This window comes from Mobula birostris, chromosome 7 (assembly GCF_030028105.1).
Source record: "Mobula birostris isolate sMobBir1 chromosome 7, sMobBir1.hap1, whole genome shotgun sequence".
Classification (NCBI taxonomy): Eukaryota; Metazoa; Chordata; class Chondrichthyes; order Myliobatiformes; family Myliobatidae; genus Mobula; species Mobula birostris.
In genome coordinates, this window is record NC_092376.1 from 141,149,234 (window position 1) to 141,168,912 (window position 19,679).

The following is a 19,679-nucleotide window of genomic DNA, read 5'->3' on the forward strand; positions in this document are numbered from 1 at the left end:
CCAGCCAGCCAGCCAGCCAGCCAACAGCAGCCCAGCCCTGAGGGTCTGCCTACCCTAGAAGGGAGATAAAAAGGAGTGACACACCCATCTAGATGGAGTGCGCTCGTGGCGCTAGCAAAAAAGACACGTGAGTCAAAAAGAAAACAAGGGGAAAACGGGGCTAAATTAACATAACAGATGGCGATGATTGGAACCATTACAGCATTTGATAGTGGCATTGAAGACTGGGCAACTTAAACTGAGAGAGTAGAGTTAATGATGAAAAGAAAGCCAACGTCTTACTCAGTATTATGGGAGCAAAAACATACGAACTGCTATGGAGCTTGTTAACCCCTGAAAAGCCAGCTGACAGAATGTTCATGCAAATAGTAGACACCCTCCAACAGCATTTAAACCCCAAACCACTGGTCATTGCTGAAAGATTTAAATTTCACAAACGGAATCGGAGCAAAAATTAAAGCATTTCTGAATATTATGCTGAATTGTGCAGATTAGTAGAACATTGTCAATTTGGAGCTGGTCTATCGGACGCATTGAGGGACAGGTTAGTGTGTGGCATGCACTGTGAAACCACCAAAAAGAAGCTTCTGTGTGAAAGAGACCTTGCATTAGAGAAGGCGCTCAACATTGCAATATCAACGGAAACAGCAGCATGTGCTGCTTCAGAGATACAACAAAAATCTCTAGAATATGCTACAAATAAAATGTCACTGAACAGAAATGAAGGAAAGAAATGTTACCGTTGTGGAAACCGGTCACATGACCCTGATGACTGTTGGTTTAAGTACAAAGAATGCAGAAACTGTGGCAAACAGGGCCACATTGGCAGAGTATGCAAAGCTAGTAAAGAGCAGAAAAAAGGACAAAATACAGAGAAGCAAGAAACCCCAGAAAGGAAAATACAACAATATACACAAAATGAAAGAAAGCAGTTCTGATGAAAACCACTCAGACAAAAGTGAATTGTCTTGTCTGCAACTTCACAGTGTGAAAGAGACAAGATGATTGAAGGGTAATATGGATCACTCCACAAGTGGCAGGCATGAGGTTGAAAATGGAGGTGGACACAGTCTCAGCTTTAGCATTGATCTCTCTACACGACTACAAACGACTGTTTTCTCACATACCTCTGAAACGAACTAAGCTACTGCTAAAGACTTACACAGGACAGAAAGTGCTTCCCAAAGGTAAAATTAAAGTGACAGTGACCTACGGAGACAAAACACAGCAGCGGAACCTCTATGTACTGAAAAATGGAGGACCACCGTTGCTAGGACATGAATAGCTCAGGAAAATCCAGCTGGATTGGCACACCATCAAGGCACTAGTTGTGTCAGCAAAGGAGGGCAGCAAGGCTACATCTGAGAGACTGTCACAAATACTTGCTGACTCTGAGGAAGTGTTAATGAAAGGAATAGGAACACTTCAAGGCATGAAGGCAAGGATTGAGATTGAGGAAAATGCATGTCCAAAATTTCACAAAGCCAGACCAGTGCCATATGCAAACCATCCTACAGGAGAGGCAGAGCTGGAAAATTTGGAGCAGACTGGGGTCCTGTCAAAGGTGGATTGGAGTGAATGGGCCACGCCTATTGTTCCAGTGATAAAGAAAACCTCCAGCACAAAACCAGGAAAACCAAGCAAGGTGCGCATATGTGGAGACTTTAAAATGACTGCTAACCCAGTTCTCCACACAGTACAGTATCCCCTACCTCACATTGAGGACATCTTTTCTTCCCTGTCAGGAGGGGAACATTTCACAAAAATCGATTTGACCCAGGCTTATATTCAAATGGAAATCGATGAAGCATCCAAGAAATACCCGACAATAAATACACACAAATTCTTTACCAGTACAACAGGTTGGTGTTTGGGATAGCATCAGTGCCTGCAATCTGGCAAAGAGCAATAGAACAGGTTCTGCAGGGGATTCCAGGAACTCAGTGTTACCTGAATGACATCATTGTCACCGGCAAAGATGACAACAAACATCTTTCTAACCTTGAACAAGTGCTCACCAGGTTACGAGAATACGGGCTCCGAGCTAGTCAACAGAAATGTGAGTTTTTCAAAAAGGAAATCTCATACTGTGGACATGTGATCAACAAGGATGGCTAACAGATGTCTCAAGACAAGTTAGAAGCGATGCTTAAGGCACCACCATCTGAAAATGTGTCTCAGCTGAGAGCATATCTTGGACTAGTGAACTATTACCACAAGTTCTTGCCTAACCTATCCACAGTCCTACACCCAGTAAATGCACCATTACAGACAGGGACACAATGGAAGTGGACTGAGAGCTGTGAGAAAGTGTTTCAAGAAACTAAAAGACATAACTTCAGAAGGGGTGCTCGTGCACTTTGAGGGGTCCATGCCTATCCGACTAGCATGTGATGCCTCGCCCCATGGGATAGAAGCTGTGTTATCGCAGTTTCCAGGTGGCTCAGAAAGACCAATAGCCTTTGCCTCAAGAACGCTAACTTCAGCTGAGCGCAACTACGCACAGATTGACAGAGAGGCCCTAAGCCTCGTGTGGGGAGTCAAGAAATTCAGTCCCTACCTGTATGGCCAAAAGTTTACCCTGTTGATTGACCATCAGCCTCTCGTGTCAATCTTCAATCGAAGAAAAGGCGTTCCAGTGATGACAGCACAAAGGCTGCAGCGATGGTCTCTTTTCTTAGGAGGTCACAGGTATGACATTGAACACAAGGGGACCAAGCAACACAGCAATGCAGATGGTTTGTCACGTTTACCACTGCCGACTTCTGAGATAACTACACAAATGGACTCAGCAGAGGTCTTCCACACAATAGTTGAACGATTACCAGTAACAAACAGCATTATTGAAAGGGAAACACGCAATGACCCTATGTTGTCAAAAGTGTATGACATCACGGTAAAGGGATGACCAGCGCGGGATAACACATTGTTTCCAGCCTTCTCAGCGAGGTAGGAGCAGTTGTCAGTGTGTCAGGGAACACTAATGTGTGGTTCATGAGTTGTGATTCCTCCCAAACTACGCACCAGAGCGCTGGAGAAACCACACGAGGGGCACCTGGGTACCGTGAAGATGAAAAGTCTTGCCCGTGCCTATGTGTGGTGGCCAGGAATCGATAAACAGATTGAGGACTTGACCAAGAACTGCTCTGGATGTCAAAAGATCCAGAACACACCACAACAAGCCCTTCTCCATCCATGGGAGTGGCCCTCATCACCATGACAACGAGTGCACATCAACTTTGCTGGACCATTCATGGACTCTATCTTTTTAATTGCCATCAATGCACATTCCAAATAGCCAGAGGTCATCAAAATGAAGACAACCACATCGGAAAAGACCATTACAGTTCTGAGGGCCATGTTCACCAGGAATGGCATACCAGAACAAATCTGCACAGACAATGGATGACAATTTGTCTCTGAAGAATTCCAAAGTTTTGTGAAGAACAGTAGAATCAAGCACTTTACATCTGCCCCTTACCATCCATCCACAAATGATTTGGCAGAAAGATTTGGGCAGACATTCAAGAAAGCCATCAAGGCAATGAACAGCGAAAATCAACCACTGCAACACAAGATAGACAACTTCCTCCTTGCATATCATAATGCAGTACATGCAACCACTAATCAGACTCCAGCGATGATATTTCTGAACAGGAACCTGAGGTCCTGCATGGATCTTCTCAAACCAGATGTACGGCATGATGTGGAGAACAGACAGTTCAAACACTTGAATGCTAAGTCAACATGGAGCTTCAGTGTGGGACAGTCAGTTCTTGCATGTGATTACTGGACTGAAAAACGGCAGCCAGGTACAATTTCTGCAATGAACGGGCTACGGATGTATAGACTACAGGTGGGAGAGAACATATGGAGACATCATGTGGACCAAATCCTGGATGCTCAGGTGAAAAACACAACAACACCTTGCCCGGACTCCCCGGACATGGAAGCAAACACTCCTGATGTGACCATATCAGCCTCATCTACAGATAAGCCCATCATCAGTGCTGAGGACCCACCTGATGTACCTGTGGAGACTCATTCCCCAAAGCAAACATTTCCCGTCAGACAGAGAAGACCCCCTCCCCCCCCCAAGAGACTTGAGTTATAAATGGGTCTTAGACCAAAAGTAAAAAAGGCTTGTTATAATTCAGTATTATGTTACTTTGTTATGATTTGATATTATTAAGTTCCTAAGTAAACAAATGGTAGGCATTTGTATGTTAAGGGTAAACATATTTGTTTAGCATAATGCCCCAGTAAAAAAACAGTTGTTACACTATTAAAATAAAAGGGTAGGAGTGTACCGTATAGCCTACATTATAATAAGGGACTACTTTATGTTGTAGTAACACATCATTGCACGTGCTATTAGGCGCATATGGATCTGTATATATGTGTGTTAAAGTTCAGACTCTACCAGTAAAGAACCATGAAACTTAGCTCCTGTCTCTGGCGTTTTTATTAATAGCATTGTTGTGTAACCAGGCCACCCAACAATCCCTCTTGACATTCAAGATTATTTTAACTTGCCATCCTAGTTCTTCCTTCTGACTGGAACATACCTATCCTGTACTCTGTGCAATTGGTATTTAAACACACTCCACATGTTAAATGTGGACTTGCTCAAAAATTGCTGTTCCTAATTAACCGTCCCTAGTTCCCACCTAATCTCCTGTAGTTTGCCCCGCTCCAACTTAATACTCTCCTACAAGGTTTATACTTATACTTATCTATAGCTATCTTAAAACTTAAAAGGTATGGTCACTATTCCTTAACTGCTCACCCACTGAAAGTTCAGGCTTATTACGCAACAGCAAGTCCAATACAGACCCTCCTCTTGTTGGCCTTTCTACACATTGAATTAAGAAAACTCCTGGATGCCTCTAACAAATTCTACTGTCTAAACCTCTTGGTCTCAGAAACTCTAAGTTTATATTAGGGAAGCTTAAGTCCCCAATGACAATCCTATTATTTTTACATCTTTCCTTAATCTGCCTGCATATTTGCTCCTTAATGTCCTGATGGCTATTTTGGGGAAGGGGGTCTGTAGTACAATCCCATCAGAGTGATTGCACTCTTCCTATGTTTGAGTTCTACCCATTTAGACTCAGTGGACGAGCCTTCCATTAAGTGCAGTTGTGATATTGTCACTGATTAGTAGTGCAACTCTTCCACCTCCTCTGTATCTTTAAGCACCCATTTCTGTTCCTCGCTCAACAGTCACTGTAATAGCCAAAACATCATAGTTCCATGTTCTAAGTTCATCACCTTTACCTGTAATACTCCTACTATTGAGGGGTATTGTGATGATGAGCAGGGCTCTGTTTTTCAGTTAATTTGTTAACATCCTGAACCACCATCTGTTATTCAAGCTATTTTTTTTTAAAACCTCACTCCCTCTTATCCTAACCTTCCTCCGAGAGCTCTACTTTCTACAGATGGTGGGAACCTGCATATGAAAGGCCTGTGTTCAAGACATGATGGGTAAAGCCTATTTTATCACGCTTTCAGCTTAAGTCTTGATAAAATTGGAAAGGATCCCCAAAGTGCCACTTCTGATCCATTTTAAAGAAAATTTATTCAGTTTTGAGTAATAATGACCCAAGAACCAAACAAAATTTGCTTGCCTCTCTAATGTTCACTTCACAGATCACTGAAGGCTTCAAATACCATTAACTATGGCCCAATGATAAGATTTTGCTAAGTCAGAACCGTCGCGGATTTTTCCGCGTAATCTAGGCTAACACCAAGGTAGCACTGGAGTGCTGCTTTTCCCGTGAATGTACTGAGATCCCATTTGTGTATCTTAATTGAGGGTTTGCTATGAAACTGAAGCATTCAGTGGTTCTCTTTACTTCTCTCACTCAACCACACTAATTTATCCCATTTCATTTCTTCAGGACATTTGATAGAAAGACATTAACCCAAAAACAACAGCATTGTTATTCTCTTACAGATGCTGCTGGGTTTGCTGAACATTTTCTGTATTTTTTTTTAAATGTCCCTATCCTTTGACCTTGCAGTTAAATTCCATATGGAGTTTATTGGAAAACAAACTAGAATGGGGAAAGGGCCTGTTCTGCTTCTGTCACTCAGATTATACTGACTGATTTCCATCATAGTCAGTAACATCTGTCAGCAATATAGGAAAACTAAACAGTTGGCTTAAAAATTATATTGGTCTTAAAATGAGGGTATTAATATCGTTACACCTCATTACAATAAGTGCTCTTAAATTTAAAAATCGAAGTAGACAGATGTGTAGAAAGGTAGTTTATTCTATATATCTTTGTTGAAAGAAAGTAACAGTATTGACTTGTCCATCAATAACTGTCTACCTTCTTAATGGTGCACTACCATATAGTTTCAGATTTATCTACAACTAAAATGAGTATTTGGATAGGCAGGGACTGATTAGGGATAGTCAACATGGTTCTGTGTGTGGTAGGTTGTGTCCAACAAACTTTATACAGAGTTTTGAAGATATTTCCAGGAAAGTTGATGAAGGCAAAGCAATGGCTGTTGTCTACATGGACTTTAGTGAGGCCTTTGACAAGGTCCCACATGGGAGGTTGGTCAAGAAAGTTCAGTCACTTGGCATTCAGGTTGAGGTAGTAAATTAGACATTGGCTTCATGGCAGAAGCCAGAGAGTGGTAGTAGGTGGTTGCCTCTCTGACTGAAGGCCTGTGACTAGTGGTGTGTGCAGGGATCGCTGTTGGGTCTGTTGTTGTTTGTCATCTATTCCAACAATTTGGCTGACAATGCAGCAAACTGGATCAGCAAATTTGCAGATGACACCAAGATTGGGGGTGTAGTCAACAATGAGGAAGGTCATCAAAGCTTGCAGCTGAACCTGGACCAGATGGAAAACTGGCAGATGGAATTTAATGCTGACAAGTGTGAGGTGTTATACTTTGGGAGGTCAAACCAAGGTAGGACTTGTATTGTGAGCAGTAGGGCACTGAGAGTGTAGTAGAACAGCAGGTTCTGGGAAAACAGATTAACAATTCCTTGAAAGTGGCATCACAGGTAGATAGGGTCAGAAGGAGATCTTTTGGCACATTGGTCTTCATAAATCTAAGTACTGAGAAGAGGAGTTGGGTTGATATGTTGAAGTTGTATAAGATGTTGGTGTTGGATATCTATTTTCTGATCCTTGGGTTCTTCCAGGAGCCGAGAATAGTGAGCAGTCTTAAATTCTTAACGATCATTAATTGTGAAGTACAAACATACATACAGATACTAAGCAAACTAAAGAGTGAGAAACCAATCTAAGATCAATGAAATCAGTCAGAAGCCCAAGATAAGGATGGCACCCCTGAAAAATCCATCACTTTTATAATCAAGATAAGAAAAAATCCTGAGATAAAACAAACCAATCGATGGTTGCACAACAGCACATTACCCACACGATGTAAATCCTTAGGTAATCAAAAATGAGAAAGGTTCAACTGCATTACCACTTTCTGTTGGTAAGTGTGTATAAACCACCAATTACTTGTGAAAAATACACGTGTTTTTTTTAAAAAGCACAAATGATTAAACTACAACTTTAGCCTTCTATTAATTCATCTTATAAACAGTATTTAAAAACAGTGGTTTTCAACATTGGTGAGGTCTGATTTGGAGTATTGTGAGAGGTTCTGGCCACCTACCTTCAGGAAAGGTAACAGTAAGATTAAAGAGTGCAGAGGAAATTTACAAGGATGTTGCTAGGAGTTGAGGACCTGAGTTATAGGAAAAGATTGAATAGGTTAGGACTTTATTCCTTAGAGCATAGTAGAATGAGGTGAGATTTGACAGAGATATATAAAGTTATGAAGAGTATAGATAGGGTAAACATAAGCAGGATTTTTCCATTGAGATTGGGTGAGACTAGAACTAGAGGTTGTGGGTTAAGGTTGAAAAGTGAAATATTTAAGGGGAACATGGGAGGAACTTGTTCACTCAGAGGGTGGTGAGAGTATGGAATGAGCTGTCAGCAGAAGTGGTGTATGCGGGTTCAATTTCAATACTTAAGAGAAATTTGTACAGGTACGTGGATTGGAGGGGTATAGTGGGCTACGGTCCAGGTGCAGGACGATGGGACTAGGCAGATCAATAGTTCAGCACAGACTAGATGGGCAAAAGGCCCTGTTTCTGTGCTGTAGTGTTCTAATATAGAAAAATGGATGGTTAGATTGTTCTTAGAACAGGTTACAAGGTCAGTGCAACATTGTGGGCCGAAGGTCCTGTATTGTGCTCTAATATTCTATAGCTCTATAGCTAACTGTTTATCTAGCCTTAGCTGACATCTGACAAGACAGGAGAAGTCAGTAGCTTTTGGCATATTTTAAAATATATTTTGCTTGAGAAACAATTAAATCCATTCGTAGTAAATGGCACGTTGTGCTGTTTTCCAGGGTTTTGGCTTTGTTACTTGACAAATGATAATCCAGAGAACATGCTAATAATTCAACCAGGGCATTTTTTGAACTGAAAATAAAAGATGGGAAAAGTAACTGTCCTACTGCAAATATGTAACTGGTTGCTATGACCTACTTAAGCCTGTATGTTACTCCAATGACACACCAATGTATATGTCATGTTTTGTTGATTATTAACAGAGCAGTTGCCCAGGCACAATGTTACAATGCAGATTTACAACTAACTAATCCGATACATGTTGTGGTTTTTATCCCTGAAATAAATATTCAAATCTGAAATAAAATGAAAGAATTCATGGACTAAACCAAAGTATAATAAATACAGAAATTAAGAATTTTTGGTGCCTTACCAGTACCAGTGAATTAAGTAACCAAAAACTTGTTCACATTAATAAAATGCAAGATTATTTACATCCTGCAACAGTGATTTTAATTTTAATTTTAAACCACAACGGTGATTTTAATTTTCATTAATCCACCACAGCTCACATATCAAATCTTGCAAAGTGCCTTTATGAGGGAATTTCCAGTTTCCACTGTTACCATGAAACAGCAATTTAAATGTCAGAATTTGCAGAACCTAGTCAGTTTCAAACACATCGATAGTCGCATTCAAACATGTAATTAAACACAATTCAGATGTTCTCTGGTGCAGTGCTGCACCTAATGTGCACAAATCAAAAGTTCAAAGCTTAGCCTGTTCTGCAAGGCTATGAGCAGAAGCATACTGCCACTGGCAAAGATTAGATTAGATTCAACTTTATTGTCATTGTGCCGAGTACAGATACAAAGCCAATGAAATGCAGTTAGCATCTGACCAGAAATGCATAGTGTTATTTACAAAATAACTGCGAATAAAAAGTAAGTGCTACAGCACACAAATATAAAAGTACTGAGACAGTACAATATGGGTGCAATACTACTTAGTGTTGTGATGTGAGGTTCAGCAGGGTCACAGCCTCAGGGAAGAAGCTCTTCCTGTGCCTGCTGGTGCGGGAGCAGAGGCTCCTGTAGTGCCTACCGGATGGGAGGAGAGTAAAACGTCCATGGTTAGGGTGAGATGCATCCTTGATAATGCTTTTAACTCTGCCCAGGCAGCGTTTATGGTAGATGTTTTCAATGGTGGGCAATTGGGTGCTGATAATCCACTGGGTAGTTTTCACCACATGCTGGAGTGCTTTGCGGTCCGATACCGGACAATTGCCATACCACACTGAGATGCAGTTGGTGAGTATGCTCTCAATGGTACAGCGGTAAAAGTCTGTCAGTATCCTGGGACAGAGGTGAGCTTTCTTCATGCTCTGCAGGAAATAAAGGCACTGTTGCGCCTTTTTGATCAGGATAGAGGAGTTTAGGGACCAGGTGAGATCCTCGGAAATGTGAACACCAAGGATCTTGAAGCTTGATACACACTCCACTACAGCTCCGTTGATGTGGATGGGGACGTGAGTGTGGGTCCTAGCATGCCTGAAGTCCACAATGATCTCCTTGGTCTTCTGGGGTGTTAAGGGCCAGGTTGTTGTCAGCACACCACATGGCCAGGTGCTGGACTTCGTCCCTGTAGTCCGTCTCGTCATCCCCTCTGATCAGGCCAACCACTGTGGTGTCGTCTGCGAACTTGATTATGGAGTTAGAACCATGTACAAGAACGCAGTCACAGGTGAAAAGATGTTAAAGATGAGAGCATGTACCTGATATCAAGTGCAAGCTGAAATAATTCCCCAAAATAATGGCATGGCCAAAACACCTCAGAGACTTCAGGAGGACATTGTCATAAAATTACAAAAAAAGCATATAATTGGAGGTTTTATTATTGTTTTGATAGATTCTTTCCATCATGTGGAACAAATAGCTCGATAGTTTCAAAGCAAAGCATCTGATATTCACAAACGTGTTTCTATAGAATTCTACATTCTGTAACAGATGCCAGATGAAGGGATCATTGGTGTTTAATAAACCTGTTTCAAGATTGGCTTACATCATATATATACTTCAGGCTACTCGGAAAACATAGCTTTTAAACAAAGCATGCTGGCAAAAGTTCAGTGTTCAAATTACTGTTATAAAGTAAAATATGCTTATATTTACCACATAAACTGAACTAAAGATTTATTATTTTTTGACAAGGATCTTGAAAAATTAATAGTTGGCAATAGAAGTAAAACCGGAAAGTTTTCACCGAACCACAATGCTCTAATAAGCAAATGACCTTTCATATACATTAAATGTACCATTTCAGTTGCCCTTTTATCGATCTTCATTTCAGGTGGATTCAAGTAAATTACTGGTCATAAAGTAGCTCCTGTCATTTATATTATTTTAACTATTGACAGTATCACAGATTCAAAGAGAACTGAGTACCATTATGCCACTGGATAAAAGTTATTGACTGACAGTGTTAATGCTATGAGTTACATCATGGCCAACAATCTTCTGGAATCCAAGCTAAATGAACACCAAGGTAAATCAGCTGCCAAAAGCAAAAATGGTTATTGTCCTCTTCTGGCCATTAACATTTCTCTGATGTTGTCTTCTGCATCTTTCACACTACGTTCCAAATAGGACTTCTTTTGCTGTTAAGAGATAAAGATATATATACACAATTAGTCTGTACTCAAACTATTCAGCTTTAGATGTTTTTATTAATAACTCTAAGGAAACCATAATAATTAGTTAATATACCTTTTTATCACATACAATACTCTATTAATCTCATTTTAATCTTTCACTTGTGTGTGCATAGAGCAAAATCAAAAGCCAAACAGGTCACCAATTTAGGTATTTCTCAAACTGCTGAAACAATTTTGTGAACATTAGAAATATAACATTTATTTTGTCAGCAGTACAGTGAATTCCTGTTAATTGGGACACATCAGGACCAGTACATTTTGGTCTAATTAAGTAGCTGCCCCCAATTATCCAAAGTTTCATGGAAATAGTTAAAAAGTTATAAAAGACAAACTAATGTTTAATCGAGTGACAAATTATGTATTTAAGTGAAATACAGGACAAATTAGAACACTACGAATATTACGACAGTACAATAAAATGATGTATTAGTTTGTAATTCAAGTCGTCACTTTTTATTGTATTTCGACCATAACTGCTGGTACAGTACACAGTAAAAACGAGACAACGTTTTTCAGGACCAACACAAAACTACACTAGACTACAGACCTACCCAGGACTGCATAAAGTGCACAAAACAGTGCAGGCATTACAATAAATAATAAACAAGGCCAGTCAACAATAAACAAGGTCAGTGCAGGCTCTGGGTATTGAGGAGCCTGATGACTTGAGGGAAGAAACTGTTACATAGTCTGGTCATGAGAACCCAAATACTTCGGTGCCTTTTTCCAGATGGCAGGAGAGAGAAGAGTTTGTATGAGGGGTGCGTGGGGTCCTTCATAATGCTGTTTGCTTTACGGATGCAGCGTGTGGTGTAAATGTCCTTAACTGTTACTGATGGAGGAATTCATCGAGTGTACACTGGCATAGGACTTGATTGGTAAACTATTCATTCTTCGCTCCTTAAAGCACCGAGATTTAATGCTTTTTCCAATAGCCAACGATTTCCTTTTCATCAGTTCCTGACATATTTGAAAGACACAACACAGTTACGTAATTCGTTGCTTTCTTTGAAGCTGATAGTATTGCGTGTTTGCAGCCAGGGAAACCATTTGGCATGGCACAATTAAAAAGGCCCTGCTTCATCAGTATTGTAGATATCATCTGCACAAAATTCAAAAATTGGGGCTATTTCTGCACTTACAGCAGCAACACTACCCTTCTCAGTGTGCTTTCTTGAATTTAACTACATTTCTATTGAGACAGCCAACCAACCATCTGTTGCTTTAAAATCTTCATGACTCAGCTTCTTAGCTGAATTTTTTTTTAAAACACTCATCCACAGACATGTACACCTCATCTAGTTACAATGGAAAACTACTGATTGAGGGCCTCACCTTCAGGCTTTCATTTTTGGGATCTTCCCTGCTGTCCCTTGTGTAATACCCATTCTTTTTGCAATTTATCTACCTGATATATGAAGCGTGCAATAATAGATTTTGTAGATCTACAGCTAGCGATGAGTGGCGTTAGGCAGATGGCTTTTAATCTGGTCCAGTAGGATAATATTTTCAGCTAGTGTCAAATCTTTTCATGTCAAGGATCTCATTTTTTAAAGTCAAATTTAAAAAAACAACAAAAATATTGAAGTTCACTGCTTTTTGAATCGGCACCCATTGGCCCGAATAGATAACATAACATAATCACATGCAACTATTCACTCTAAGCATGGAGTAGTGACCAACAGCCACACCAGTGCATGTAACTGACCGTCTCCTCTCTCAATTAAATAGTATAGCATCCCAAATAAACAAAGAGAAACCCACACAAAATCCTGGCAGAACTCAGCAGGCCAGGCAGCACCTATGGAAAAGAGTATAGTCGATGTTTTGGGCCAAAACCCTTCGGCAGGACTGGAGCAAAAAACTGAGGAATAGATTTAAAAGGTGGGGGTAGGGGAGAGAGGTGATAGGTGAAAGAGACAGAAGGGCATGGGAGGAAAGGGGATTGAAGCATTAGAGGGAGGCTATGGGTGGCATGGAGATAAGGTGAGAAAGGGAAAGGGGGAAGGTTGGGTGGCATTACCGGAATTTTCAGAAAATCGATGTTCTTGCCATCAGGTTGGAGGCTACCCAAACGGAATAGAAGGTGTTGTTTCTCCAACTTAAGTGTGGCCTCATCACGACTGTGGATGGACATATCAGAATGGGAATGAGAAGTGGAATTTAAGGTGCTCCTCCTCCCCCCCCCCCAGCTTTATTCCCTAGCATTCTGTCTCTTTCACCAAACAACTTCCCAACTCTTTACTTCATCCCTCCCCCTTAAGCTTTCACCTATCAGCTTGTGTCTCTCTCTCCCCTCCCCTAACTTTTAAGTCTACTCCTCAGCTTTTTTTCTCCAGTCCTGCCGAAGGCTTTTGGCCCAAAATGTTGCCTGTACTCTTTTCTATAGATGCTGCCTGGCCTGCTGAGTTCCTCCAGCATTTTGTGTGTGTTGCTCAGATTTCCAGCATCTGCAGATTTTCTCTCTATGTGACAGAGATTCCCAGCTATTTTCTTCATTTGATATTGTTTTTTAAGACTTGTCCCAAATAAGTGGCTGCCCCAATTAACCGCAATCCACTGTAATTTAATTCACTGATGGTGATAATAAGTGAACATGAATTTTGTTCATCTGATTAATCTAAGGACAACTACGTCATGACTTATCTTTGCTATGTACCTTTCAGAAGGTTAATATCCATTCATGTTCCATAACAGAAAATCACAAAACATGTTTTCAGTTTTCCTCTAATTTTCCAGTATTTATGGCCAGGTATCAATATTCTTGGGTAATGTTATATTTTTCCATATAAATGTATATCTACGGTTTTATCTTATTAATTCATGTACTATTTTCCATGCTGTCTAAACATTTTTTTTTAAATCAATCTTCATCACCACATTTGTAATGTTATGCTGCACACCCAAATCCTGTTTTGTTCGCTTGATTCACAGTACTGGAAAGTTACTCTTCTAAAATTCCAAAAATAGACTATTACTGAACACTACCTAAATCTTACGATGAATTTCAAAAATTTTGAAGGCAAGTAGACAGGTTTATTTCATGGGGGTAAATAGCAGCTTAGTATACATAATACTTAATATTTAATAAACATTCAATACCCACTAGCAATGTTGGTGTTGTGACACCTGTCAAGCACCAGGTATTGTCCTTTCTCAGATGCCAGCCATATTATTCATTACTTATCACGGAGTGAGTGGGATACATTGTGTTAACGGCCCTAAGGGCTGAGGTAATTTGTGCCCTCCCAGGCTTGGAACCCCTGGATCCAATCCAGATCACAACTTTTCCCACTCTCTGACCAGAATCTAAATTGGCCAATCCCTCCACATTCCCCAATCGCTCTGTTGAAACAGTCATTCCAGTGTCTCTCTTCCAGAACTGAGAGAGGCAACTTGTGGGACAGTGAGCACTCTACATTAAGAGTCTAGTCCAGAACTTTGTGGTAGGGACCTCCTACTGGCAAAACCACAATTTCCTCAAAATCGGAATTTAGTGACATCATTTTATCATTAATCAGAATGCAAGGTGATCTGCACATTATTTAGAATTATTCTGACATTTCACAGATCTGAAAATCTACACAATCAATGCAAAAGAAGCATAGTGGCTATAAGAATTATTAGTAAAGGATAATCTTGCAGCTTCTACATTTTTTCTTTTGGAAAACTATAAATTCCTTCCAGTTCTCCAATTTCCAGAAGCTAAGGCAAAGATAGAATCTTGAACATTTAATCCTGATTCAATTAAAGATAAAATGATAGTGCACTCATTTTCTTTTTGATTATTGTTTAGAAAATAAATCAAACACCTCTTATGCATTGAAAATTTATGCACTAATCATCACTTTGCATTTCACAGGACTATTTGGCTCAAGATCATACCACAGCCTTGGTTCAAAAACTGACCAAGAAGACAGTGACTGCTGCTGGCATCAAGGTAGCAAATTTCCAAGTATGGCATTGAACAGCTCCAGTAAAACTGAAGTCCTAGAACATGAATGGGAGAAGATTCCAATGGTTTTAGTTATACCCCATACAATTTAGTGTACTGGATGTCAACTAATCCAGCCATGGAAAACCACTGTGCAATTCCCGGGGTCTGTGTTCCAAGCCCAAGGATCTTCAAATACTTCAACAATGACCATCCAGCCAACATATAGTCCTAAGCAGGGATGTTCACTGTTGACTATATAGATGCAGAGCAGATTTACCAGAACGGTTCTGGAATGAGTGGTTTTAACTACAAGGTTAGGCTGGAGAGGTTGCGGTTGTTCTCCTTGGGGCAAAAGAAGTTATGACACAAGATTTGATAGAAGGGTACAAGACTGAAATAGAGAAAACAAAATAAAGTTGTTCTCATTAGCTGATATCAGAGGGAAGCCAAGATGGATTGCCGGGTTGGCCCTCTTGACTAAGCAAGTTTGCAAATGTTTCAAACTTGTCTTCAGCTTTTAACGTGTGTCAATGACATTCTGCAGATGTTGGGTATCTTGAGCAACACAGCAACAATGCTGGAGGAACTCAGCAGGTCAGGTAGCATCTATGGAGGGAAATCAATAGTAGATATTTCAGGCCGAAACCCTTCCTCAGTATTGGAGAGGAAGGGAACTAATGTGTTCAGTGGTAGGATCCCTTTGGAGCTGGAGAAAGTTACGAAGAATGAGGTGTTGGATACAGAGACTTGACAGAGCAAGGGGAACCCTTTTTTCTATAATGATGGGGTGAGGAACCATTAAGGACATCTTTCACTCTCCCCACTATCAGCTTTCTGTAGGGATTGCTCTCTACATGACTCCCTTACCAGTCATCCCTCCCCCACTGATCCCCCTCCAGCACTTACCTCTGCCCCTACACTTCCTCCATCACCGCCATTCAGTTCTTCCAGCTGAAGCAACCACTCACCTACGAATCTGTCAAGGTCATCTATTATATTTGGTACTCCTGATGCAGCCTCTCTACACCCATGAGAATCAGCGCAGAATGGGGGAACCGCTTTGTCTAGCAACTTCGCTCTATCCACTGCAAAAGGCAGGATCTCCAAGTGGTTAGACATTTCAATTTGACTTCCCATTCAGGCATGTCTGTCCATGGCTGCTTCTACTGCTGTGATGAGGCCATACTCAGGTCAAAGGAGCAATACCTTCCAAATAGCCTCCAACATGATGGCTTGAACACTGGATTCCCCAACTTTAAGTAATTTCTCCCCCTCCCTCCTCCTCTCTTTTACCATTCCCCATTCTTTTACTCCATTTTTTCTCCTCACCTGCACATCCCCTCCCTCTGGATCCCCTCCCACATTTTCTTCTATGGTCTACTGTCTTCTTGTATCAGATTCCTTCTTCAGTCCTTTATCCCTTCCATCTATCCCCTCCTAGCTTCTTACTTCATCCCACCACCTACCCCTTCACCTGCTTTCATCTATCACCTGTTAAGACTGTATTCTTTCCCCTCCTCCAACCTCCTTATTCTAGCTGCTGCCACCTTCCTTTCCAGTTGTAAAGAGATTCAGCCCAAGATGTTGACTTGTTTATTCCCCTACGTGGATGCTGCCTGACCTGCTAAGTCCCTCCAGTATTCTGTGTGTTGTCAATTATATTACATCTAAAATACTTTTTTTATACATTTTAATATTTCTAAATATTTTGGTTGTTAGAAGTAAGTGGTGCATTTTGACTGTCATGCAGAACACTACAAGAGATTCTTCCAAACAACGCACGTCTTGCTCGTGCCCTGTCTGATGTTTTTTCCCCTCAATAAAATACAGCTACATATAGAATGCCCAAATCTGAAATTCTGCTCTAGCTACTAAAGAAATCCAAGCAAAAAGCTAGGGCATTAAGGCAATATTGCAATCTACATCATTTAACGTTGATCAACTGCATTTCACAGCTGACATTATCACTACAGGAATGGAGCCATTTGAGTAGCAAACATGTTTTCAAGCTGACAATAGTAACTGATTTCTCTGAATGCTATACATTTCTTGAAGTAAATATGCACCATCATCCAGATAAAGGCTGGATAGGAAGATGATAGCCTTCTTGTGGCACACTCCTTAAAAATGAGAAATCATGATTGATCTCACTAACCGGGCATCCAAGTTGATCAACAAGCTGCCAGTCCTGAGAACAATAACAAAAAAAGCTCTTGAGGAACAAATGTGCAAACTATGGGCTGCCCGACCATTGACTACATTGCATGGAGTGCTGCCACTAGAAAGCATCATCCATCGTCAAAGACCAGCACCATCCAGACCATGCCCTCTTCTCTCTACTACTGCTGGGGAGGAGGTACACAAGCCATAGGTCCCACACCACCAGGTTCAGGAACAGTTAGTACCTACAGCCACGCTCCTGAACCACCGTCGATAACTTCATTCACTTCTATTCGGAACGGACTCACTTTCAAGGACTCTTTACAACTCATGTACTCAGTGGTATTGTTATGTGCACAGTTTGCCTTCATTTGCACATTGATTGTTTATCAATCTTTATTTAATTATGGATCTTCATAAAATTCTATTGTAATCTTTTTTCCTATAAACATCTGTAAGAAAAGGAATCTCAAGATAGCATATAGTAATGTATATGTACTTTGATGATAAACTTATTTTGAACTTTGAAGTGTCTAACGATAATGAGATGAGCCAGTCTGGAACAGAACATCTTTACTCACATTTGAGGGATGCGGAGACTGCTCCAGACTTCAACACTGCCCTACTTAGGAATGGCATGGTAGTGTAGCGGTCAGCATAACACTTTACAGTGACAATGACCTGGGTACAATTGATGCCACTGTCTGCAAGGAGTTTTGTGCATTGTCCCCGTGGCTGCACTGGTTTCCTCCGAGAATCTTGGTATCCTCCCACATTTCAAAAATGTACCAGTTAGGGTTAGTAATGTTTGGGCATGTAATGTTGGCACTAGAAGTTTAGCAACACTTGTGGGATCCCCTAACACACAACAATGCATTTCACCATGTTTCAATGTACATGTGACAAATAGAGTTAATCTTAAATCTTATCCTTTCTTGGAGGCAATATTGGTAGTGACTTCAGGCTTAACAATCACTCATAAAATATTCAAGAATGAATATTTTAGTGGAGTATTAACCCAACAAAAACATGAATTTTAGCATTCTTTTTCCAGGATTGTGTTATGCCATATTCTCCCACTTAAGCAAATGGTATTGTGGGAGGATTAACTAAACAACAGAGCCCTGCTCATCATCACAATGCCCCTTGACATTTTTTTAATAACAAGAGAATGATAGACAATATCCTCCTCTGGGTTTTTCACCTTGCTGCTTGTACCCTGTGCTCTTTCCCCAATCACCCCTTACTGCCTGATCAAGGCCGTTTCATTATTACCACCCATGGACCATTGTATAACATTTAATAAGGCATGTCACTTCTGTCACATAACAATGACAAACCCACCATTTTTGACATTTGCAAGAGGTTTAGTATCAATTTAGCTATTAACTACAATAGTGTCTCTAGGTTGTCATAAGCCTTGCAATAATGAACTTCTCAACCAGAAGCAGAGAATCAGAATTTTACTTAGTTTAAGTGAAATAACTTTTATTTTGCCTCAATAATATTAAAGTCATTTAAAGAAAAGCTTTTATCTTTTAAAACTTGTTTTTTGTACCTTTTAATATTGTGTGGAAGGATAACTTGTTTGGCAGATCAGGTTTCTACAATTACACTGACCTTTGTTCTTTGATCTTCATTAGAATCATTTAGTTGACCTTTGGCTTAGGGTAAATGCTGTCGTCAACTAAAAATTAGCCAACACAATCAATGCCAATGTAATGTGCAACTTCCCCGCCCTCTCACCCCACTTCTAACTCTCATTTAACATTCCCACCCACTTCTTCAGTGTTGTAATTTAACTGACTAGTGATAAAGTCAGGCACTAAAGTCTCAGCCCAATCGACCATCCGGCAGCTGCATGATAAGTCACCAAATTGACAGGTTAAAACAAAAGTTCCTGTGGGCATGTAAGAAAATGGCATTCGTGTTTTGCAATCTAAGATTTATTAAAATTGATGATAAGGCTATACGATGTACCTTTACTCACCTGGTTAAATGACTCTATATTGTAACAACTACCTCTTATTTGCAACCAGCTGCTTGATTGATGAAGTGAGAAATAGTCATCCATATACTCAGAAGGGATTGCACAGCATACATTTTGCTTTAACAAGTAAATTTAAGTGTCAAAATTTAAGTAGTGCAAGCAACCCTCATTTTAGTCTTCAATATATGGCACAAAGCAACTGAGAGAGCAAAAAAAAAGTAGCATATAATAATTCCTTCCTTTCAAAGCTTACTCACAAGCTTGCATGGAAAATATTCATTCAGAAATGTTGGTTAAAATCTTTGATGCTTACTCATAGTAAATAACTTAGCAATTAAAAATACAATGATGAACTCAAAGGGATATTAAAGATTAGCTTTGTCAGTCACTTGTACATCAGAACACAGTGAAATATGTCCTTTGCATCAACAGCCAACACAGACCAGTGACGTGCTGCAGGCAGCCCGCAGTGTTGCCATGCTTCTGGCGCCAAAATAGCATGCCCTCAACTTACTAACCCAAACCCATA

At 40.3% G+C, this 19,679-nt stretch overlaps 1 protein-coding gene across 1 annotated transcript in view; it reads right to left on the reverse strand.

Annotated features, from left to right (window-relative positions):
• Positions 1-10,207: 10,207 nt before the first annotated feature.
• The window catches only part of pfdn1 (prefoldin subunit 1), an 82,089-nt gene continuing 72,617 nt past the window's right edge, over positions 10,208-19,679 (reverse strand). Inside the window, exon 4 of the mRNA XM_072264465.1 lies at positions 10,208-11,006. Within this exon, the coding sequence (XP_072120566.1) occupies positions 10,923-11,006 (84 nt within the window). The 3' untranslated portion in view covers positions 10,208-10,922. The remainder of the gene's footprint in view (positions 11,007-19,679) is intronic.